The following is a 24876-nucleotide window of genomic DNA, read 5'->3' as shown; positions in this document are numbered from 1 at the left end:
ATGAATTGATTGGTACTTGAATCTAATTGTCCGGTGGCAGTATCTCATTCGTGGTCGTCTATTGTCTCTTGAGGGATTGCAGGATTCCATCTCTCACAGGTTGCATTATATTAACCATCCTCCGGTTGGTTGTGTTAACCTTTTAGGAAGGATGGATGTAGCTGGTGAATATTTTAGTCAGAGTCATCTTGAAGTTACATGAACCGTGTGATATTAACAAAAAAAATAAATTGAAACTTAGCACATAGTCGCTGATAATACACCATTCATTCGTTTTCTCTGCACACACAGATAAATGCATACAAAAGTCTCACTTTCTACTGGTTCTATTATCCAGGAATTTCCCTCAATATCTGGAACAAGAAAGTTGTAGCAATATTACTTAATACTGGTGCAAAATGAAAACAAATGCCAAATATCTATCCATCGAATGAGAAACTAGCTAAAAAATAAAGTTTGCCTGAAAATTTCACATTACATAACCTGTAACCAAGTGTAGGTAAAAGATAAAACCCTCGATACATGCCATATCAGCTAGAGTTTTTAATTTTTGAAAGAAAACAAACCTAAACAACTGGCATAAAGATACTGAGACACACCTTATTAAAGGGCATACATGTAGTCCAGATGTTTGTGATCTAACACAACTAGTAAAAATATAGTATGTTTGCAGAACAATTTAGTTTAAACATCTTTAGCCAATGCAGAGAAATCAGTATCAGCTGATTCCATATCCTTGGATTTAGGACGAGTTTCTTGCCGGCCATTATCTTCAATAGGTATCCCTTGCCTCATACGGGATGAAGATGGCATCTCTGCATCAAATATAGAGGGAGACTTTGCAATAACATCAAAAAGGCCATTTTTCATTTCTTCAGCTGCTTCAAAGAAGCGACCGAGACCACCGAAGAGGCTGCGTTCCATGACTTCAATATCACTTCGTAGCCCAGGGAAGTTGAACACTCCATGGTCTGATGAGCTATTTGATGAGCCAAATGTGGTAGACCCTCCTCTAAGTACCTCACTGGTGATATCTTCTTCTGTGTACTCTTTGTTTGATTGCAGCACTTCAACCGGCCTGAGAATTAGTCAAAAAGGTAAAGATGAAATTAGAGTTTCAGTTGCATTTGCAGAGAGGGTGGGTGATGAAACAGGTACACGAAAAGGAAAATTGAGTACTGCAGCTCTTAATCTGAAGAACAAAATGACCAAAAAATATAATCAACCAATAAAGCACAAATTTTTTAAATTTTTTTTTGAATATCAAGATGATTTGATTGAGCACTTATAAAAAGTAGTGCTGCCTGTGCATAACCCTAATACCTAAAAATTGAAATCAATTGAACCATTTATATCAATATCAAGATACTTTGATGGAACACTTCCAAAAAGCTGTGCTACTTGTGCACAACTCTAATACAAAAAATTGAAATCAATTGCAGCATTGGCAGGCAAACACCGACACACTACACAAATAGAACAATGTCCACATATGATGATACTTTATATTTGAATGGAATGTCTATAATTTCAGTGAGCGTCCATGCTTGTTAGGAATCTACTTATCAACCATTAGAGCATGTAAACAAACCTAAACCAAATAAGGCACTAAAGCTCTGAAAGTCAGGCTGCTTGGATATCAAATGTCCAGTATGGCTCATTTCCAAGACGTACACACATGTGCATGCACAAGTAACGGGAACCATTCCCTTTTCTGTTATGTTGCAAAAGACAACACTGTACCAATGTTCTTTTTAGGTAAAGTAACAGAAAGTTGAAAATCAACTGCGTCTTCTATGTTTTTATGTCCTGTATGTGTGATTGTAAGTCAAAAACATTGCAATTTGTGTAAGTCTCTTAATAAAGGAAAATACATAAATTAGAATCATTTGGGACAGTCCATTTATAAAGTCCTCTATTAATTACAGAGTTTCTTCAGCTAAACCTCTTTTCAACTTAGATGGGAAAAAAAGTTATATTGCAGTAATCCAAATGTTTGAAATATTCTGCAGCTCAGAATTTTATAAGGTGTCAATTTTGTCTCGGCATAGAGCGAGCATTAAGGATCAGAAAGACGACTGAAGCAAAAACAGTATTTTCCTTCTACGAAGAAAAATAAGAAAATACTAACTTTCATTTCCAATAATATACAAAGCAGGTATCCTTATCTAGGGGTGTTCAAAACCGAACCAACCCAATAGAAAAACCGCAAACCAAACCAATCCAAACCGAAACCGCAAAAAACCGCACTTGGTTCGGATGAATTCGGATGACTTTTGCACTAAACCGCATGGTTCGGTTCGGTTTGCGGTTTGCATCTCAGCAACCGAACCAAACCAAACCAAACCGCAAGAATAATGACTATTACTTAAACGTGTACTCGTCCAATTACATAGCTCAAGAAAAATCTCTTTTGATTCGATTTTTCCATTGTTGCACCATCAGGTTCAATTCTAATTCCTTTCCATCTCTTTCGATTCATTTCCAATGATGAATTTGTTTCCTTTACTTTCCAATAATTAGTTTCATGCTTATATTTCTTCTTAATTTTACCAATTTTGATATAAGTTTTACCTAATATTTTATCATATAAACAGCAAAATAAAATGTCCTATGTTTATTTTGTAACAAGTTGGCAATATTAGAGTTAATGTAATATTTTTTTATCTCGCGATAAACCGCACAAACCCAACCATTGGTTTGGTTTGGTTTTGTTTGGATGACTTTTTAAAAATCAACCGAACCAAACCAAACCGCGTGCATTTTTATCTCGCGGTTTGGATGACTTTTATGCTCCAAACCGCACCGTGAACACCCCTATATCATACTCCTACTATAGTCAAAAACTGGTCATTCAAATTAGATCTTAAAAATGCTAAAACAAATACTCCCTTCATTCGAAACCTTTGGTGGTTTTAGCATATTTTATTCTTGTACGAAAACAATAGATGTAAACAAGATTGACATACAACACCACAGAGATTTCATAAAGGACAGGATGTTTTAATGGATTATCTACAAAATTTAGCAGTCAGTTTGACAGAATTACAGTGAGTCACTGTGATTTTGCAAAAGCTACAAGGGAGATTCAACAAAATCGTGATTTCATCAAATCCACCGTGCTTCAAACATACACCAGCTCTCCCTAACAACTTCAAATAACAAATTTTGAACAAACTATTCTTTACCCTAATTCTAATATGTGTCAGCTACGCCATTTCATATTCAATTTAAAATATTCAAAAAAATTGATTAAAAATCCCAATCATCCTATTCATAATACCTAATAAATCAAATATGAAATAAATTGGGAATAGGGTTGTAATAAAGAGGAAAAGGAGAAGGGTATTACTGACTTTCCAGCGCAAGTTTTGAGAAGCTCTTCAGTTTTCTCGCATTTCCGAACGAATTTTCCAGGTTCAACCTCTTCGGTTTTGCACTGAGATTTCACGACTTTCCTGGTGGAGCATCGTTCATCGGAACCTGAAGAGCTGTTGTTATCGTCGTCGCTCCAAACCCAACCCATTTTCTTAGCTTCCAAATTTTGTGTGCGTCGTTCGTTTTGTTCGATTCTATCGTATTTTGTGTTCCTCCTGACTAGGTCGGTTATGGCGCTTATGAAAAAGGGTGGTTTGAATATAACTTGGAGAACAAGATAATTTTTTTTTAAAATTTAATATTAATAGTAATAATCTTCTGGTCTAATCAATTAAAAGAAAAATTAAGTGTCTCTCTGATCAATTATCAATTAGCAAGGACACTGCATAATATATGTGGAGGCTAAGGTTAGAGACGTAAATGCAGTGGTGGATCTTGAAAAAATTTCTTGGAGGTGCCAGTATTGTATGAAATATATTTTAAACTGTGCGAAGAAAGTATCATAATTGTTAACTGGTCCAGTGGTTTATTTTGCTTGATTGCAGGGTAGGGGGTGCGGGTTCAAATCTGTGTAAGGGCTTTTTTTTAACAAAATAGAAAAAATATAACAGAAAAATAAAGAAAAAAGGGAATGGCAGGGTCGATCACGCGACCTCCATATGAAAACCATACTTCATTTCCGCTGCACCAACTGAATACTAGCGTTAAGACTATGCCTAATCTAATATATATATAGAAAACTTGGGGGTACCATGGCACCTACCTATCCCAAGGAAGATCCGCCCCTGCGTAAATGGATTCATTGATACGGATAATATAATATTTGTGTCTACTCCGTTCGACAAATATGATATTCGTATCATCTTCATATCTATGCGGATAATCCTCAAATTTTTAAGTATCCACGGATATATACAAATATCCATAACATTTTAAAAAATATATGTTTTTGTTAATTTTTTTTATAATTGCCTAAAATTTAACAACAAAGTTCTTCACATTCATTTTCTTTTTTTTGACAAAAACATAATAATATTCATACATTACAATAACAATGCATAGTAATATTTATGCATTTCATTTTTAACAAAAAAGAGTTAATCACATTTAACAAAAACAAAGTTACTTTACCAAACAACAACATGAACAATGTTCATCACATTTAACAAAATATAATTCTTTGATTCAACATAAACATAAATAAAATTCATCACATTTAACAAATACAAAGTTTGCTTAAAAAAAACATACATAAAGTTCATCATATTTATAAAACAAAGCTTCTTGATTCAACAAATTCTCAATGATAAGTTTAATTATGTAATTTGCTTAATTTAATAGTGGGTATTGATATCTGCAGATGCGGATACCATCGAATCCGCAACTACAAGCCGCTCTTCAAGGTCGTATTGATTGGTTGATCTATTAAATAGCAGATAATTAAAATATCCATTTATTTTATTCATGGATGTCCATTAAGGTATCCGCTCCATGCCTGTTGCGGATTTTTTTTACATCTCTAGCTAGAGGGTTCAAACCTCAAACACCCAACTTATATACCCCTTAAAAATGGAACTTTAAACTATATAAAATCGAACTAGAACATCGCATACATATGAGTCTATGTGAAAGGTGTATACTTAACGAATTTATGTAATGATGTTTGAAATATTATGTGGGAGATGTGTGATTGAATTATAATGAAGTATGAATGATATATATATATATATATATATATGACTTGATGATAAAATGATGATGTGAATACTTGCTATATCTTATGACGTTGGTTTGAAAGTTGTTGTATTTATTCAACTGATTGAATGACATGTGATTGTAATATTACTGGGAAATGAATTTAAGGGGTCCAAGACCCTTACCATTAAGATCATTGTTAGTCAATTTTGTTTCTAAGTAGGGGATTAAAATTGAAAGCAAAAATAAGATACATATTATATAATTTATTCAAATTTAATTATTAATTTAAGACATTTCTAACACAATCAATTCAGGAAAAGATGACTTTCTTGAAAGGGACTATTGTCCTCCTTAGAAAGGAGCTATATCCCACTATTAGTGCGAAAGATCAATCATATTACTATATTAGTCTATGGTTGATCTCGTTGAAAAGGTAAAATTGATCCTTTAGTGGGATCTCCCCTCTCAACAATGTTTTGCATTCATAAGGCTCAAATTGAAACATTCTATTAGTTTAAATACAAATCAAAGTAATCTCCTAATCATAAGAAACATATCAACTCAACAAAATTTGATTGAATAAAGAAAATGATTTTCAAATCACTTTCACGCCTAAGAAAATAGGATTGATTGTCCACAAGCCAACAGATGCCCAGATCCTACCTCCTCCATGTTTGAGGATAAATTTTGTTGGATAACTTACAACACACTTATCAAGTGCATAAGAATTCCACAAACTAACCATCCTAGCAACTTCACCATAAAGTAACCTCCAATCTGATCCAACTGTCAAAAACAAACTCCTGCTTTAACTTTTACCACCATCATCATCAATCACCATACATACATCCCAATATTGGTTTGGATTCCTCGGCGTAAATATCATATAGTACAAAATCCAGCTAAATCACAACCCTTCATCTGGAATTTCATATTTTGAGCTCTTGTTTTTTTTCTTTGATGTTGACTTGCTTCCTTTGTCTCTTGACGCCGTCTTCTCATGTTCATCATTTCCTTTGGATTTTTTGTGTTCTTCACTCTCCTTGGCTCTTTTTTTTTTACTACCATCTATCACATTTTCTTTATTTCTAGAGGACTTTTTTCTTTTCAAAGGTGTAGCTTCAATTTCTTCCCCATCTGTGATCTCTTTTATAGTTTCTTCCTTGATTGGTAGCGAATCCGCTCCTTTGGGAGTATCTGTGTAAATAAAATTAGTGGTGCAGAATAAGCAACCGTACTAAACTTAAATAACCAAAGATATCTGGAAACAATATAAGAACATACAATGTGAACAAACAGCTAGGTCATGCATTTAAGACAGAAAAACAAACAAAAGAAATCAAAGAATGTTACAAGCCAAAAGATCAGAATTGTATTAGGGAAATCTGAAGAGAAAACGGGGAACAGAATTGCCACCAAGAGTTTCCCATTCCAAATGGATCTATTGCAGCCCCTCTAACTAAATTCTACAAGTGTCGCTTTTAATTAATTGATAATTTTGAATAAAACTAACTACTCCTGACATCAAGCAACACTCATCATCAATCACTTTTTTCTTGAGAATCTTGAAAAAAAATAGAACATTGAGAAACAATGAAATTGATGATAAAAAAGACTAACCTTCAACAATGAAATTGGAATCAAAAAGAACATGCAGAATATGCTGCTTAAGGAAAACCTGCAACCAATCAAAATATATATATGATTATGACTGACTATGATACAAGAACACAGAAATATTTTTTAACAAAATGACTAACTTGACAGATGCACATTATTAAAGGCAGAAAACAACTATGACAGTCATTTGAGACCCACCCAGGCTCATGTTTACAAATGCACCCTCTTTTTACTAACCTCACAAATAACTATTTTCAATGTCAGAACATGTCAAACAGTATATCTTTCTCCAAACATAGATTTAATCAATACAAATTAATAGACTTTAGCTCATAGGTTTATTTATCAGATATTCAAATAAGCCATATAGTTTAGAATGGCCAGATATCATTAATTTCTTTTAGATTAAGGTGACATACAGACAGATCGCAACAACATGAACTCTATAGCAATAGCAATTCTGAAAAGGACAAAAAAAAAAAAGGATATGAAACCTACAGATGAAAGAAGCTGCCTTGTCTTTGTATCCCAAAGTCGTAAATAGCCATCCAGTCCTAGAAGAATAGCAATTATATGAGTAATAGTGGCGGACATGGCAAAACTCGGTTGATAACAGAAGCTTGATATATTTTTATCAGACAACGAAAGGGCATCACTTTATCTAGAAAAAATAAAATCAACCAGTAACTACATGTCTGTACTACTTTATGAGGTTCAGAAGAAATCATGCTCAAGGTCGATATGGTAAATAAACAGGATTATAATTTGGCTCCAGGTAAACAAAAAAACAATTGTAGAGATAACTATTAAAAAATTGTGATCAATTCAAGACTTCAGAGAACCAGCTTAAAACTTGAAAGAACATGCAACACAGAAGGGAAAAGACAGACTAATGCTCACCACATGAAGCTACCACAGGTAGCTCGGGGTGCCTGACAATGGATCTGATGCTTCCAGAGCATTTTCCGGTAAAACATCCTAGCATTTTACCTGTATTTAATAAAATAATAGCATTACAAAGTCATTCAAAAAGGCCAACTAGAGGACAAATGAAATGAATAAAGTTCACAATAACTAGAAGTTTTAACATAACACAGTTGCACCAGTTGACAATCAATTGTCTCTAAATAGCAGGAAAACATCAAAGAAAAAGCCACAAAGGCTCATCTTAATTACATTAATATTAGTATTTTGAGGGACTGTCAATATGCCAGATGCCGACCCGACCCCACTTAGTGGGATAAGGCTTGGTTGTTGTTGTTGTTATTTGTTAATATGCCAAATCCAAACTACCCTCGCCAGATAATAGCTAATTTATAACATTGTCTAAAAGAAAATTATTTTATAGAATTAATATATCAAATAGGATAGTCCAAAATGTTCAGTTACAGATGGAAAAATGAGGAACGTCGATGAAGAATAGTAGTAATACTACAGTATACTGAATAATATAGAAGTTAAACAATGCTGTAACCACTTCTTAAATTTATGAAACATTTCCATAACTTTTGGGGGGTACCTGTACGTATATCAACAGAAGCCATGTCACCAGACCCATTCCCTAGATAGATTGTATTGCCATCTATATCCTCAGCCAGTACTTTAATTGGTGTCTCACGAAAATCAATAGAGAGAACAGGTCTCCTCTGAGCAGATATGTCATAAAGGCGAACCTGTTCAAAGGACCAGCGTTAAAAATGGAAGAGTAATTAGAAAATTTATATGTAGATATACAAGATATAAGTGTTTCTGAATTAAAAAGTAAAGTAAACAGTACATTCACAGTTTGAATTTGAAACCACATTATTCTCATTCTCCTCATCTTTGTTAATAAAAAGGAGAATTGGAGATATAGCATGCAGCATTAAGGTGATAAACTATATTATTCACTAATGAGTATCATATTTACTTCATGAAATCAAATAATGTCAAAATATGCAATATATGCTTCCTTTTGTATTCAAACTGAAAATTGGCACACATATATATGTAGACACGGCTTTAAAAAGGAAAATTTGAAGAAATATATGCACAATATATGGTAGAGAAACAGTGGGTTCTAACAATATAAAAATTTAAATTGATTGCATTTAATTTTAAAAATAATTGAACCTTCACATATTATAAATTTGAGTAACAAACAATTGATTTGAAAAGAATATTTTGGAGACTCTTTGGGCAAAAATGAGAAATAAAACTAGCTTTCTGTTCAATTGAATATTAAACAATAGAAATATCAAAGGTCAGATCTTATCACATTAAGAAAATAAGTCAAACACATTAACTAGATTATAATCCTTTGCATGAAAGATTGGCTATAGTCCATGCGTAAATATACTTTGTGGAAATATGTTTCCATTCCCCCTTGATAAAATATAATTTGTATTTCTCAAGTCCAGATTGAGAGCGGTTATTAATCCTTCTCAAACGTCTCTAGTACACCCTCTAATACACCTAGTTGAAGTATATCCACATCAAAGAGGAGTATTTCATGTTATCTGACACCAAAGATCTTTTTCTTCATTTAGTTTGGAATTTAAGAATTCACTGATTAAAAGTACCTGATGGTTATTGGTGCCAGCAACAAATTTCCGATGGTCATCTTTACTTAGATATGAAACAGATGTGAACCAGGTAGGTGTAAATATATCAAGGCTGTTTTTAGGAGGCTGCATAGGTTAAAAAAATTAGTAAAATCAAGCTTGGTAAAACAAAAAACAAAATGCGTTCTAGCATAAGATAAAGTGGAGAAGAAAAATTAATAGTTAATAAAAAATTTGAAATGAAGGGGGTTCATGGCTCACAGATTTGGCATTCCAGATCTTCGTGCAGTTATCAAGATCCCAAATATTAACTTCAACGCCTTTCCTACAAATGATAATTCTTCATTAATCATTATTTTTTAGGGACTACATCTGGCTGATCATCAAATCAGAACCCTCAAGTAGTTGAATGTCCTTCACTCTTTCTTTCCTTTTTACCATAAAATGCAAAACTATTTAAACCGTTCAATAGTCATGTGCATTCAGCATAATTTAAAAGTTTCTACATCATACAAATCATAAACTCACCCTCCAAATAAAGCAAACTTCTCATTTTTGTCCACCTTGCAACACAAGACGTTACCACTATTACATACATTCCAGGTTTTTGAAGAATCAATGCTAGAAGATCCTGTCGCTGAATCAGGAACTTCAATGGACCTTATGCTTGCACTCCCTTTGCCCGTACATGTAAGTAAATTATAAGCCCTAAATAACAATGAAACATTTGAATGATGCTGGAAGTACCCACAAATATAAAATCACAAATACATAATAGCCGCACCCATACACGCATACATGCAACATTAATATATTTAAAAAATGAGAACCCACTTAATAACTTAATCATAAAGACAGTTCCATTGTCCGAGAAACTTTTGCAGAAAATTTTCAGAAATGCAAATGGGAACACATTAAAAATGGTGCATATGACAAGGGGCACACGGAGAATTAACACAGTGGTATAGGTCAAAGCAAGCAAATTATAATGATATGGCTCACTGTGTCAGCAATTATTCATCCATTATGATTTCTCTAGGTTCAAATTAACTAGGGATCAGGTCCATTACGAGGGACTGAATATGAATGAGTTTAAGCAGGGCTCATATTGCATCTTTTTAATGGATGCAACTGAACTTGTTACAAAATAGAAATAATTTTACATTGCCCTATTTCAAGCAGGAACAATTGTTCCCATTATGCCGTGTTTCAAGACTCTATTGGCCTCTCTACTTCAGTATCTTTCAAGCACCACAGGTTTTATCCTAGGTCTTTAATCTCGCACAATGGACATGCTGAAGATATAGTTCTATGTAAATACTATATGCCTGAACTTTGAAAAATTTCTGTTACTGTTAAGCCATGCAATCATCTAAAATATGCACACTAACAAATGAACAGTTACCAGTTCCTACAGGCTACAGTCCAGTCTGATATAAATGATACAAATAGCATTTGTCAAGATGTGCAACAAGCTAACAACAACAAATACTACTTAAAAGTCATACTATTCTATAATCTTTTTTATTTCTCTTTTTAAAAGTGAATCTCACCTTTACTCAAAAAAAAAAAAAAAGTGACTCTCACTTGATTCTTATAAAAAATATTTATTTTATTTAATTTCCTAAAATAGTTTTTAGCATTTAAAGAGTTTTGGGAAGATTATTATAATCTCTTACTAGTTTTGTTGTCTGATTCGAGAGATTAATCTCCGCAATTACGTGTAGAAAATGCATTGTTCACAACAAAAAATATTATTATAACTTCCAATTACAACTTTCATCATGGTTCCTCCACCAAGTCGCAAACACAATCCATCTCATGTATCCAAAAGCACAAGAGTGAAAGTTGTCAATGGATTGAACAAGAATAAGAGTTTTGCGAAAAAACAAAAACCCTTAATGAGGAATCGTGAAGATGGGCTGCAGAAAATCGTAACCCGATTAAAGGAACCCGTAAAGAGGCTTCAAAAGCTTACAAAGGTAATAAAACTTGAATTCGAAGTTGTGAACATTATTGCTGTTTCTATTAACACTATAGTTGCTTGCTTGAATGGCTCAAAGACTGATACGTCAAATATATCTTCATCTTTTCCAGAAACGGTTGATTAAATTTGAAGATATATTTAGCGTATCACTCTAAGTCATTCAAACAAGCAAATATAGTCTTCATAGAAACAACAATATTGTTCACGACTTCAAATTCAAACTTTTTTATCTTCATAAGCTTTTGAAGCCAATTCTGTTGTGTTGAAAGTTTCCAACCATTCACGGATAGCTTTAACTGGGTTACGATTTTCTGCAGCCCATCTTCCCAATTTCCTCATTAAGGGTGTTTTTTTGACTTTGCAAAACTCTTACTCTTGTTCAATCACAACTTTTAATCTTGTGTTTATGGACATATGAGATGGATTGTGTTTGCATTTGGCGGAGGAACCATGATGAAGGTTGTAATTGGAAGTTATAACAATACTTTTTTCTTGTAAACTAGTATTTCCTAAGCGCAATTGCAGAGATTAATCTCTCGAATCAGACGACAATGGACAACAAAACTCTCAAGAGATTATAATTATAATTTAAATGATAATATTTCCAAAACTCTTTAAAATGGTAAAAACTAATTTAGAAAATTAAATAAATAAATAAATATTTTTTTAAAAGAATCAACTGAGATTCACTTTTAAAAAGAGAAAGGAAAACAGATTATAGAACAGTAAAATTCACATCTATGTTTTGACTTGACACCACTCTTTCCTACCCAATTCTCTCCTCTCAAATCCTTTGCCTACGCAAAGTACTTAAACAAGATTGTAGTTACAACTATCAACTTTTGTTTAAATAATAATATTTAAGTCAAGAATATGGTCGATGGTAATTGGTAACACTAAATATATGATTGGAAGATGTAAACCAAACATGAAAAAACTAAACCAAAAAAAAAAAAAAAACTAAACCAATTACAATTTTGTAAACTAATAATAAGGCAAAGTACTAATACTAATAGAACTTGTCCAAAGAAATAGGGCCATATAACCCAAGTAGTCTCACAACTATCTAGAAAGATTAGACGTTAGACTTACCTACAAAGCAACCTAAAAATACTACAGAACTCTAATGTATATAGAAGGATTAGACGTGAGACTTACCTACAAAGCAACCTAAAAATAGCACAAAACTTTGATGTATATCCTATGGCATTCACACAACAATAAGAATGAAAAACAGTCTTAAACTATCAAAAAACAAGGGTTTATATACCTGGATTCTAACTCAAGATTTTGTTTTGCAAATAGATGCAAACCAATAACATTATTCTCTTGAGACTGAAGATCTAAATCATTGGCATTTGATATTGTAGCTAGAGAAACTCCAGTGACAGGGCTCAAAACCTCAATCTGCATTATTTGTTTATATATATTGAGTGAAATGCATACCTTTTTATAACAAATATTGAAAACAAAACATGTTCCAGAGCCAAGTATAAAACCGGTAAGTAGCTTACCTGTCCATCTTTTCTTGCCACAGCTAATAACTGCAATACCAGAAAGACATAGGGAAATAATAAGAATAAAAAAACTAGTACTGAAAAATCGTTAACTTTTTTTAGTTGTTTCCCACATTTTGCATTTGTACGTGTAAAGTAGATTTACACCGACAGGGCACGTCCAAAATAATTTAATGTTGAAAATTAAGGAAAACACAGACAAGTAGAAAAGAGAAATGAATTAAACCAAACCAATAAAGATAGCAAAAAGCAGAGAAAGAAAACGTACTGGGTTGGATTGGCGATGAATGAGTGAAACAGCGTTAACAGACTTAGTTGAATCGGGTTGACCCCACCTATCTACTACCTTGGGACCTCCTTGTATTTCACGGGATTCGATAACTAAAGAAGATAAAAGAAGAAAGAGTAAGAAAAAATAGAAGCGAATTGAAAGTAAGAAAAAGGATAATGATACCTTTGATAAGACCAAGTGTATCGAATGTTAAAGCTCGAAGTGGAGGACAACCAGGGCACTCTACAGTGGTTGCGCGAGGCATTTTGCTGCAACTACTACTACGCTGCGATTTTGGAACAGAAGGAGTGGTTTGTTTGTGTATGGCTACTGGTTTGCTGCTAAACCTATTTAGTTAGAAACGGGTACCGGTTTTTTATTATTGGGCTTAAATGGGCCTCTTCAATTATTTTTCTTAAAAAAACATTTGAAAATTGCTCAATGAGCCCTTCAAAAAACCAAAAATGCTTGCTCTTCTCTCAAGTTAGGGTTTCTATGTATTGTGCATTGGATTAATCCCGGGTCATTTTGTGTTTTGATAATTGACAGAGGTGGCCAATCACCCAAAAAAGAAGCAATATAACTTGTATACGATATAATTTTATAGTGCATCAACACTTTTTTGCTGTCCATAGTTTACCAACACTTTTTTGTGGTCCATAGTTTACCGGCCCCTTTTTTGTGGTCAATATTTCACCAAAGCTTGTATAAATATATTTATTTTTTATGTGCAAATGAATGTTTGTTGTGCAATGTTCCAAAAAGTAGACAATTTTATTAGTTTTTTTATTTGTGCATCGATAGTGACGTATAATCCATGTTTTCGTGGATGGTATGCGAAGAGGGGGTGTTACATCACTGTTCGTTCAAACTGTAAGTGTAAAAAGTGTCGGTAGATTTTGGTTAAATTGTGTTGAGTGTTGTCAATTTATGTTGTTAAATTATGATTTATAAGTCGTTGTTAAATTATGAGTTTTGTTGGTTTATGTTGTCGATTTTGGTTGAATTATGATTGTTGGTGATTGTTGTTGAATTTTGAGTCATGGTTATTGTTTGTTGGATTGAATAATAACTAGTGTGTTACCCGCGCGATGCACGGGCATAACTAATGTTTGGATGCAAACCTAACGACATTAACGCATCAAAAGAAATACAGACATATTACGTATACCTCTAATTTAAATTTTAACCCTAGAATATCATAAAAAAAATAAGAATACTAAAACATGTGATCCATGGATGAGATTAACGTCGACAACTGACCATACGACGGTAACTTCATGTCTGATATTCCACGACATGGTTGATGCCATCATTGACATCATACAATTTTGAATAAAACGGTATACAATAATATTGAGGAAACGTAATACAACGGGATTCAAGAATACGATTAAAACAATAAATTAAACAGAAACTACATATGCCATAAGATAAAATTACAACCAAGTAGCCTTCCTACCAATCAAAAGATATGAATACGAAGATAACAGATCAAACCGAAATCAACACACTCTTTTTGTTTTTAAGTAGAACAATACTAAACATCACAAACCACTCCATCAGCAAATCCATTATCAATACAAAATTTTCTCGAGCGTTGTGTCCATTACCAATCCATTACCCTACATGACCTTTGTTGTTTATTCATGTCAACTTCCCTCCATTTCCTTTTTAAACCTTCAATCCAATCATACCTTAAAGGTTAAAATGATTTGCTTACATAACTTAACATTGAAAGTGCATATTAACCTCTTGGAATAATTTAAAAGGATCGTCATAAACATAGAAGATTAAAGATAAATTCAAAACTTTAAACTAATATAAAAGTTTTTTTAGTAAGTTTGTCTAAGATCTTACAAAAAAAAAAGTTTGTCAAAGATATTGATCATGACAAATGTATTTCTTAGATGCTTGGAACTCGAAAATACCTACTTTCTTACTTTTATTGAGATTCAATACTGCACAAATATCGTTGATTTTAAATAAATAGATTTAAAATTAGTTTGAAGAATACATTTAACAATATTTCTTATCATATTTATTAATTATAATTAACTTTAAATATGAAATTGCGAAGGATGTTATAGATTTTGGTGATTTCACTTATATTCTTCAAATGCAAACACTTGGACGAATTCTTTTTTTTATTGCACCAGTACTCTTTTAATACATGAACAAACACATTATAATTTAAAACCCAATTGATAAAGATCATTTTACCGATTCATATAAAATAAAATATATAAAAAATGCTTTACCAAATAGTAAACTCTCCATTGGCATGTTAGTCTTGGCTTCTATTTCCCCTATTTATTCAATAATTTATACTACCCACATGATCATGAAGAAACAAACAAATCCTGAAGTCAAATAAAAGGGTCTTCTACTGAAGACACTTTCCAGTTTCCTCCATAACCGAGAGAATATATTATAATGAAAAATATCTAATGATTGAAATAAAAACAAAAAGTAGCAGAACAAAGCCAATTAAATTGTGTCTTTGATATCTAGAACTCTAGAAGTTCTAACTCAACTGGCAAAAATGCCGATATTGTTAGGCCGGATACCATGACCGGGGTTCGAACCCCGGTACCTCCACTTGTGTGTAAAAACTATGCATTTTTAATTCCACATAACTTCAATTTCAAGAGTGGTCAACATTTATTGTTTTGTAGGTAACTCAACCATAGATTGGTTTGGACCCTACATGATAACAAAATTGCTCAAACCAACAACCTTATTCAGATTTTTGAAACAATTAGTTAGAAGAAAAATGTATTTGATTTGATAAATAAAAGGTCTTTACAAATTTGGTGGACTGGTGGTTACCAATTAAAATTTAATGGTTCTTTTTTATAATTGACAAATAACGGCAGATGACATAACCCAAAAAGTATGTGTGTTGAATGTGTTATCGAGGCAATGAAAGTGAATTGATTGCACTTAAATCATACAAAAGGATATAATTTAACATTTTCCCAAAAAATTACTAAAATTGCCTACCTCTGGCTACCCCTTTCATTATACTACTCATTGGATCACCATGTCTTGGAAAGAAATGGAACCTTTCATTAATAGAAACTGAAGAAGCATGACAAAAATAGTTTAAGTAGTCAACTCATTGGATCACCATGTCTTGGAAAGAAATGGAACCTTATTAAAACTTTGACTTCATATACATTTAAAAGATATAAGATAAATTTCTTCAAAAAAAAAAGTATAAGATAAAAACATATAAAGCTTGGGTTATATCATCTATAAACACTTAATAATAATAGCTTGAGAATCACCATGTCTTTTAAACTGCCTTTTTACATAACTTGAAAAACATAAACATATTTTAATCGGTAAACAACATAATTTGCGCACTAATCAAAATTGGATCATACCTATTGATTGTCAAGTGAAGTATGTTATGAGAGATGTTGCCTAAGTTGACACGCTTCAAAGTTGTTGCTACCGAGCGTAAAGAGTTCCAACAGTTCTTAGTTGAGAGGCTAGATCAAACCCATCATCCCAAAGTCTCATTGCATTCGTTGCGATGATGGTCCAGTAGACTTCTGAAATTCATAATTGGAATCTTATTTTTGTTTGTAGTATGAGGAATTAAACATGTCATTTTATACCTGCAAAAAAATGGTGAGAAGCTTCTTATACTAAAAAAAGAAAGACAGGTGAACTTAAGCTAGTTCCTCTATTAAGATCAACAATTGTAAAAGCCATCTTTCTTATTTCTTGTGTCATTTACATACTTGATTTTGTCAAACAAAATTGGTGTAAGTAAAAAGTCAAAGTTCTACTAACTTAAATAAACAATGAAACATTGAGACAACTTTTTAACTTCAAAATCATGACTTAAACAAATAATAAGAGGTTCTATGGCATAACAACTCAAACCTGCCTTCTCAAATTGCATAAATTCATCTCAATTTTTCATATGTACCTATAAATTCATAAGTTGACAAAAATACACCAAAATAAATATTCTTCAACTTGAATGCTTTTAGGAACTGCTCCACCTGTCATATGCAAAGTTTTAAAAGCCTGAAAATACTAACCAAAGAAAAAAAAAAGAATTCAGCAATGCAAATGACAATCCATCGTAAGAAGATCAAATACAAAAAAATTATATGCAGATTAAACATCGGTTTCTTATCCTGAGACAATTTCACAAACATGTTATGAGCATAAAATCAAATACAAAAAATGATAATGACTTGAATAAACCCAATCCCTAAACCCGCCTTCTCTGATAGCAAGAAATTTACATGCAATACAGTAGCTCCATTAGTATATAATACTGCATTCAGATTACTTTCCATGTTTAGGTCCTAATTCTTCTGAAAAGCATACATCAATTGTTTCCTAATTGTGGCACCATATAACAATAACAGAGGTACGATTCACAATTACATAATTCAAAGAGGAAAATCACTACAAAAGTATGAATTAATTACCTTTCTCATCAATCAGCAAAATTTGAACAGATTTTGGTTGATCAGGATTCAAAAAGGTTGGGACTTAATCCTCCATATCTATCTACCATGAACCAAATCAGAGTTACATGAAACAATCAATGGATTTTTCCATCTCATATTCAAAATCAGAACCAAAGTGATATCAGTGAGGTTTTGATACTTGAGATGAGAAATCAATCCACCAATCAACAAACAGTAAAGAGAGAGACTATTTTCTTTTGTAAGAGTTATTTTATTGATTGTTGGTTTTTGTTGTTGAATTATGATTGATGGTCCTGCTAATTATGTTTCAGCCCGGTGTAAGAACAGTTTGGGTCCAAACCCCTGGACATATCGTTTTGTAAGTCTTCTCGATCCTTGCTAATATGAATTATGAGTGCGGTCAGTCAGGAATTACAACCTGAGAGGAGCATTTTTTAATTTTTTTTACGGGACGTTTGAGCTAATGAAAGAAGTGGTCTATTGAACATTTTTTAGAGGACATTTAATATTTGGATTGCCCAATTCTCCATTTTACAACATTTAATGTGTGTAAGTTTTGCTATTAAACCAATAAAAAAGAAAGACGCACAAGAAAATGAAGGAAATCCCATGTCCCACAGTAGCGGCAGGTAAGCCTATGACAGCAGCGACCAGAGGAAGGTCGTGATAAAGTAAGGTGGAGCTCTGATAGAAAAAATGGACTATGAAGCACGAACACTCTTCAAATCAAGTGTGTCTCGTTATCGGACATGCGACGGTGTTTGATACCCGTAGGACACTCTTAGATCACTTGTGAGGTTACTCATAAAAGTATTAGTAAAAACAGAAATTTCGTTTTATTATTTCAACATAGCTTTGACACTCCTAAGACTCATGTATAATAAAGAATATTATTGTACAAAAAAAAGTTCCTTTTTTTCTTTAAATAACAATAATATGAATTTAAAATATTCATAAATTATTTTGTTCATCAATATTGGTCTATATTTCAAGGGAAAGTTTTATTTTCTCTGTAAAGACTCTAATCTCAGTCTCACTCACTTCACATAAATGCATGGAAAGTTCGGAAAACCCCAAACAAGGAACAACACTGGTCCAACATATATGTCCGTTATTATATCAGTGATCCACACTTTAGAATTTCAGATATATCAATCATGTACTAAATTGTTGAGGCTTTCCTGTGTAGCAAGTTAGCAAAATACTTGTAACTTTGTAAGTACCCTATTTTCTTCTGCTAATGCATAAAACAACAGTATCTATAATTTTTCCTCTTGTTTAACTGTTTTGGTACATCTGAAGACATGTCTGGTCTTGTATATTGCTTGTTATCAGATATTGTCTGCTTCAGCGTTGTTTCGTTTTTCAAAGAATATGAATCAGTCTGGCTTGCTTCAATTGGTCTCAAGTGATTCTGATTTGAGAAAGCCGGTACTATTTTGTTATAATTTACTTCCTTCGCGTTAGGATCTGTTCCTGTGTGCCTGAAGGAACCAAAAGGAAATAAAAGTGTCAAACAAATATATTGTAAACTACATTTTCTGATACATGCCTTGTATTTTCAAACAATCATATGTAACACTATATATACAAAAACATAATTTTTGTAATTGTTTGTCTAATTAACCATTCAAGAATCTCACATTGTATAGCAATATAGTCTAAGCACTGGTTATAAATGGGAAACAATCCTCACCTTACAAAGCAGTTTTGTGAGGTGGAGTTAGACTTACCTGAAGTTTTGGATTTCATAGAGATCATCTGAACTTTCCCGTAGCATGTTGCTGCTTGGTCCTTTGGCACTGACATCATTTTCCACAGATGGTTGAACAAGTTTTGCAGAATATGGATACTCTTTGTTGCCTTTTTCTTTGCAGCTTGCCTCATCATTAACAAAGCTAAAAGAGAACCTGCGTGAACGAAATCCGTATTTCTGAACCGATGAAATAGCCCTTTCTAATGTTTCTAAAGCCTGTTTTACATTTGAGCTGATATATACATTACTCTTTCTCTTCAATACACCTCGTATATTATCATATTCAATTGAAATGTCATGTTCTTTATTCGCATCCTTTTCAATTTGTACCATATCTTCAATATTTGCTTCCACGGTCTCTTCACTATTTGCGTCGACAATCTCACAATTCTTATGGCCCTTTAGCACAATAGATGTATCAACTTCCTCAACTGAAATGTCATTTACTTTCTTTACATTCTTTTCAATTTGTACAATCTCTCCAATATCTGCTTCTATGATCTCTTCTCTATCTGCATCTACAATCTCACTGTTACTATTTCCTTTTAGTACAAAAGATGTATTGCTTTCCTCAAATGGAATGTCGTGTACTTTCTTGACATCCTTCTCAATTTGTACAATCTCTTCAATATTTTCTTCTACAATCTCTTCGCTGTCTGCATCGACAATCTCACAATTCCTATTGCCATGTAGTACAAAAGATGTATCATCTTCCTCGGTTGAAATGTCATGCATTTTCTTGAAATCCTTCTCACTTTGTACAATCTCTTTACTACCTGTATCTAAAATCTCACCATTGTAATTATTTTCATTTTGGTTGCTTCTATCCTCCCGAGACATATTTTTCACCCAATCTTGCTTACTTTGACTAAGCTCTTCAGCAGGAAAAATGCTTGCAACTTGCTTAAGCTCGTCCTCATCCATAGCATTTGATTCATCGGTATTGTACAGAGCTTCACGAATTCTAACATACAACAAGTCAGTCAAGGCCTTGCCGAATTCTTTGTTGCCGTTCATCTTAGAAGCTACGGCCTATTACAATACCAAGGGCTGGTTAATGTCAGAAGATGATAAAAAAGAACTTACAACTATAATTTTTAAAAGAAGCATATCTGAAAAGAATGTATAACCTTCTGATAAAGTCTGAAACCACTGCCAATAAGTTGTCTTGAAATGAAATTTATAAGGGATGGAGGCATAAAATCCAGCTTGATATCCAAATTCCCTATTGCCCTACAAAATTTGACAAAAATTAATTAAAATACATTAGAATACTCGATCATAGTTTTCCATGAAACAAAATACTTATTGGTAAAGCAGCCTATTTGCAAAATCAATGATAAAAACTATCTATCCGAAGAAGTTAAATAACCGAGGCTCAAACCCAATGAAAGAGAAAAATCTAACATAACAACTTATATACTAACATTTGTCAATCAACAAATGATATAAAATCCTTTCAAGCTACTACTACTGTTTGAGTACTCACTTAAAAAAACTCACCGGAAATAACTTCTTTCAGATGTCACCTTTTGTATAACAAAACCTCCCAACAAATCAATTCTCACAACACCCTTTGCTTCAGGAATCACATCATTGTTGAAACCATCAATAGTCTCATTAATTTTCTCCGACTCAGTGACCTGAAAGAAAATTAAGCACAAATTTCTTAAAACATAAAGATAACAGTTCACAGTTAACTTTCTATATAAAGAAAAGAAAAGAAAAAAGAATCGAGGTGAGTACCGTTTTCAAAAGAACAACTATCAAGTCATCTTGAATGTACTCAAACAGATAATAATGCGCTATAGCCTCCCTTGTAGACAGTGGCCATGGAGGCTTCATCCTTTCTTACAAAATATGGAACAATATAAGCATTCAAAAGTGAAGGCGTTTAATATGGCGAGTGACATTAAAATGTGATACTTTTTTCAATTGTTGCTTGCAACACAAACCTTATTAGGGCTATTTGTTCTCCAGTCTGGACCTTCTGCAAACAATCAGAAGCAGTAACTTTGAAAGTAGGAACAGTAAACTGTGGCCACCTGAGAAATGAAAATTGTGATAAAGGTTATTTTATCAAGAAGTATCACTTAGATTCAAATTAATTTGTATGCTAAATAATATCAGTTGGTGTCTGGTAGCCATAATTTTCATTAATTGTTCTAATTTCCACCCTTACATAGATATTCATGACTGAAAAAATAAATTACATTAGTTATCAATGTCATGTCATTATGAGACAAATATGAAGAAAACTGTAAGTACATCATATGGATGACCATGATGATTCTCACCATTTCTTATAAAGGGATGATTCCCATGAGACGCATAAAGCTGTAATCAAGAAAATAACTCATTAAAATTTCAAATGTCAAAATATATAGTATGGTATTTGTTGTTAAACTTAAAAAGGGTGACACTAAAAAAATTTGACTGATTTAATGTGACTGACAAACATCAACAGGTCCATCTACATAGCCTTCAATAAGCAATGTATTATAGGGAGTTCCCTCTGGTCCTTCGCGATACATAACGCGGAATTCCTCGTTATCCTGTTTTAACTGTTGAAAGAAGAAAAATGATCAAAATTGCCTTGAGGTATCTAATGATGAAAGCAAAATTAGACTTGAGAATTACACAAGATTTCATTAGTCCATTGAATTTTTTCCCCTTCTGAAATGAAGTTATCAATTGGATAAAAATAAAACATAACTTCGTAAAAATTATAGAGTAAATAACCTACTTTCCAATCAGTCCTTGATGTGCTAAATCCTCCACTTTCATCTGCAGAAGCACTTCTCATCATATCAAGAAAGTTTGATAACTCGGCAGTCTTAATTTCTAGTTTCTCCTCATATCCTGCAACAAAAAAAAAGAAGATAAATTCATGAGCCTAACTTGGATAAACAAGCTCAAATCATATTAAAGAATACAATAAATAAATACCTTCCAATTCCATCTCTGATTGTGAAGAACGATGAAGTTGACTTTTGACAAGAGTTTTGAGTTTCTCATGATTTGTGAGATCAAATGAGGTAAGAGTGTTATCCAACCTCTCCCTATATTGCACAATATTTTTCCTTTTGTCCATCTTTATGTATCTAAAAAAAGAAGGAAGAAGAGCCTTCCATCAGAAAGTCAAAGTTATGCCATAAACAACTATTTATATGATTATTCTTCAAAATCATATAAGAAAAAAAGTACTTGTCAGCTACTTAAGTGTCCTAGAAGGTTTCTATTCACACCATAAATTTGAAAATTTTCAGCCACTAGTTAACTGAATTTGGACAGAGAAGGACACCTAATTAGATGGCATATAATTTAATGAAACCACATGATCAAAACCAAACTCAAGATGAAATGAAATTCATATTTATATTCATATCATATAGTAGTTTTAAAATAAACTATTGATACTATGTTATATTTCTATCTAGACATGTGGCAGAATTTGACAGAACCGTTAGTAGTTACAATAATGATAATATGGAATTTTCCTCAAAACAGCACTTATATAAATAAATGAAGCTTTGATCAGTTGAGGTGTGATTTACAAGAAGTAAGTAAAAAAATAATGAATTTTGCAGTAAATCAAGAAGGCAGATCAGATCTTAGAGTAGAAATAGGAGACACAGTCACATGATTTGTTAGCACAAATGTGGAGGCTGCAATGATCAATATTGGAAACACCAAAACCAAACTATACTCAATACTATTATATTAATTACTATTTTTAAATTAAATTAAATAAATGTACTTTATTATTTATTTAGTAAAATAAATTAAAGAGGACGGATAGAGGTTGGAAATTAGTTCAGGGAAGAATGGTACGTGTGTGCCTGCAACAACTGCAAAGGAGTCAAAGATTTTAATTTAGTGGGACCATGATGAATACCCGATCACACAATAATACAGCTATATGTGAATGTACGTTGATATTTAATTATATCATATGATATGCATGATAATATAGGGAAATTTTTGGTTGGTAGTTAGTTACAAAAAGAAAAAAGATGGGGTAGTAGGTAATGTATGAAACTGAGAATAGATCAAAAGAATGAGGTTAATTTGGCAATGGTGGGTACTAACTACTACTACTACTAGAGTAGAGGGTGTGTCTCTGTTTCTTTCTCAGTTTAGAAAAAGTCCAGAAACAATGCATGTATGATGTATAATCATGAATAAACTCTTGTTCTTGCCTACATTGCAATGTTATCATGAATCTTAACTTTGGTCGGTGTCCTTTAGTTAATATTCCTCAATCCCCATGCTGCTAGTTAATAATATTATATTTAAATAAAAAGGCTTAATTGCACTTTTGGACCCCTATCTTTTCAAAAGTTGCGGTTATGGCCCCTAACTAATTTAAATACAAAACAGCCCCCTATATTTTGATTTTTTGGCAGTTTTGGACCCCCAGTCCATTAGTGAGGTGCCACGTGTATTATTTAGGGGGCCACGTGGCACCTCACTAATGGACTGGGGGTCCAAAACTGCCAAAGAATCAAAACATAGGGGGCTGTTTTGTATTTAAATTAGTTAGGTGACCATAACCGCAACTTTTGGAAAGATAGAGGTCCAAAAGTGAAATTAAGCCAAATAAAAAATGTCAAAGATTTTAATTTCTTAGTTTACATGATATATTGATTTGTGACACCTTGTTTTCTTCCACTCTCATGTACACCGTACCAAGTTTTGAGATATTATCCATTTTAGATTGTTGAATGAGCCATCATAATTTTTGTATTTATAAAAGACGTACCGATTAGATTTGAAAAATATGAGTGTTGCATATAAACTATCATTTGCTCGATTCTCAAGCAATATGGGATTTAGGATATACCAAAACGGTTGCCAAAAAATAAATTTAGATGATTATATATTCATTTGCTCGCTCTTGATTCACTTAGTAAAAATAAATAAAATATACAGCATAGTTTTGATTTTTGTAATACAAATAGAAAAATATACTTAGGCCCCGTTTGGATAAACAGCTTATATTGATGCTTATAGCATTAGAGCTTATAGCACTAGAGCTTACATCATAAGCTCTTATACTCAATAAGCTATTTACGTTTGGATATGTACACTAAAAAGTACTTACATAACTTGAAGTGTTTGGATGTGACATTACATAAGCAATTATCGAAATTTTAAATATTTTTAATTTAACAAAAAAACTCAAAGAATCAAACCACAATTATCAAGATTTTTTTTGATAAAATTAATCAAGATATAAAAAACAATATTATAATATATTAATTATAATTATATATATATATATATATATATATATATAGTATAATCAATATTCGTCCTTAAAAAAAATATCAATTTTCATACAAGACAAAATTAATATCAGAGGTGTAAATAAATAATCTAAACATCATCATACACAAGTATAATAATATATGATAAACTTTCTTTAAAAAAAAAGTATAATAATATAAATATAAATGTAAGAAATAATCACGAATGTAAAAGTTTAATAGTCTTACATCATTGTTGAAAAAATCTTTATAAACAAATAGTTTTTTTTTTTTAATAAATCTTTATAAATAATAGTTAAAAACAAAAATAAAATAAACCTATATATTTCTAGGCATCTGATCTCTAATGATATTTCTTACTCACTCCATT

At 32.3% G+C, this 24876-nt stretch overlaps 3 protein-coding genes and 1 long non-coding RNA gene across 6 annotated transcripts; all 4 read right to left on the bottom strand.

The window, feature by feature from the left end:
- Nucleotides 1–399: 399 nt before the first annotated feature.
- LOC25499512 (fra a 1-associated protein) lies at nt 400–3649 on the bottom strand. Its single transcript, XM_013594792.3, has 2 exons — nt 3357–3649; nt 400–1078 (listed from the first exon to the last, which is right to left on the bottom strand). Exons 1-2 carry the CDS (start codon nt 3524–3526, stop codon nt 685–687), a joined length of 564 nt encoding a protein of 187 aa, XP_013450246.1. The 5' UTR covers nt 3527–3649; the 3' UTR covers nt 400–684.
- Nucleotides 3650–5487: 1838 nt separating this feature from the next.
- LOC25499511 (WD repeat-containing protein 74) lies at nt 5488–13488 on the bottom strand. The gene is made up of 12 exons (XM_013594791.3): nt 13198–13488; nt 13012–13124; nt 12741–12770; nt 12497–12633; nt 9768–9947; nt 9501–9564; nt 9258–9365; nt 8216–8369; nt 7597–7686; nt 7195–7250; nt 6697–6754; nt 5488–6273 (listed from the first exon to the last, which is right to left on the bottom strand). Exons 1-12 carry the CDS (start codon nt 13277–13279, stop codon nt 5984–5986), a joined length of 1362 nt encoding a protein of 453 aa, XP_013450245.1. The 5' UTR covers nt 13280–13488; the 3' UTR covers nt 5488–5983.
- Nucleotides 13489–14343: 855 nt separating this feature from the next.
- LOC120576842 (uncharacterized) lies at nt 14344–17991 on the bottom strand. Of its 2 annotated transcripts, none has more exons than XR_005642917.1 (4): nt 17475–17991; nt 16961–17070; nt 16407–16643; nt 14344–14694 (listed from the first exon to the last, which is right to left on the bottom strand). It is a non-coding gene; the product is annotated as an uncharacterized lncRNA (long non-coding RNA). The 2 variants fall into 2 exon arrangements; XR_005642918.1 differs by having other exon boundaries at nt 16961–17036.
- Nucleotides 17992–18453: 462 nt separating this feature from the next.
- Nucleotides 18454–22938, bottom strand: LOC25499510 (uncharacterized). Of its 2 annotated transcripts, XM_039827389.1 has the most exons (11): nt 22791–22935; nt 22183–22337; nt 21980–22095; nt 21689–21797; nt 21531–21570; nt 21189–21278; nt 20980–21079; nt 20737–20876; nt 20364–20466; nt 19211–20265; nt 18454–18961 (listed from the first exon to the last, which is right to left on the bottom strand). In XM_039827389.1, exons 2-11 carry the CDS (start codon nt 22325–22327, stop codon nt 18715–18717), a joined length of 2145 nt encoding a protein of 714 aa, XP_039683323.1. In that variant the 5' UTR covers nt 22328–22337; nt 22791–22935; the 3' UTR covers nt 18454–18714. The 2 variants fall into 2 exon arrangements, with proteins under 2 accessions (XP_039683323.1, XP_039683322.1); XM_039827388.1 differs by having other exon boundaries at nt 22183–22938.
- Between the last annotated feature and the right edge of the window lie 1938 nt (nt 22939–24876).

The sequence above is a fragment of the Medicago truncatula genome, chromosome 7 (genome assembly GCF_003473485.1).
Source record: "Medicago truncatula cultivar Jemalong A17 chromosome 7, MtrunA17r5.0-ANR, whole genome shotgun sequence".
NCBI classification, from domain to species: domain Eukaryota; kingdom Viridiplantae; phylum Streptophyta; class Magnoliopsida; order Fabales; family Fabaceae; genus Medicago; species Medicago truncatula.
This window is presented reverse-complemented; position numbering and strand designations above follow the sequence as displayed.

What these genes read in the sequence shown, in the direction of transcription:
- LOC25499510 (XM_039827388.1), bottom strand. Translation starts at nt 22,327, where the DNA reads ATGGACAAAAGGAAAAATATTGTGCAATATAGGGAGAGGTTGGATAAC. An exon ending in CATCAAGGACTGATTGGAAA is followed by an intron (nt 21,798 to 21,979) that starts GTAGGTTATTTA and finishes TTCTTTCAACAG; the next exon opens with TTAAAACAGGATAACGAGGA. An exon ending in TCTGAAAGAAGTTATTTCCG is followed by an intron (nt 20,467 to 20,736) that starts GTGAGTTTTTTT and finishes CAAATTTTGTAG; the next exon opens with GGCAATAGGGAATTTGGATA.
- LOC25499511 (XM_013594791.3), bottom strand. Translation starts at nt 13,279, where the DNA reads ATGCCTCGCGCAACCACTGTAGAGTGCCCTGGTTGTCCTCCACTTCGA. An exon ending in AATCTTGAGTTAGAATCCAG is followed by an intron (nt 9,948 to 12,496) that starts GTATATAAACCC and finishes ATTGTTATTTAG; the next exon opens with GGCTTATAATTTACTTACAT. An exon ending in AAGTTTGCTTTATTTGGAGG is followed by an intron (nt 9,565 to 9,767) that starts GTGAGTTTATGA and finishes TATCATTTGTAG; the next exon opens with GAAAGGCGTTGAAGTTAATA.
- LOC25499512 (XM_013594792.3), bottom strand. Translation starts at nt 3,526, where the DNA reads ATGGGTTGGGTTTGGAGCGACGACGATAACAACAGCTCTTCAGGTTCC. An exon ending in CTCAAAACTTGCGCTGGAAA is followed by an intron (nt 1,079 to 3,356) that starts GTCAGTAATACC and finishes ACTAATTCTCAG; the next exon opens with GCCGGTTGAAGTGCTGCAAT.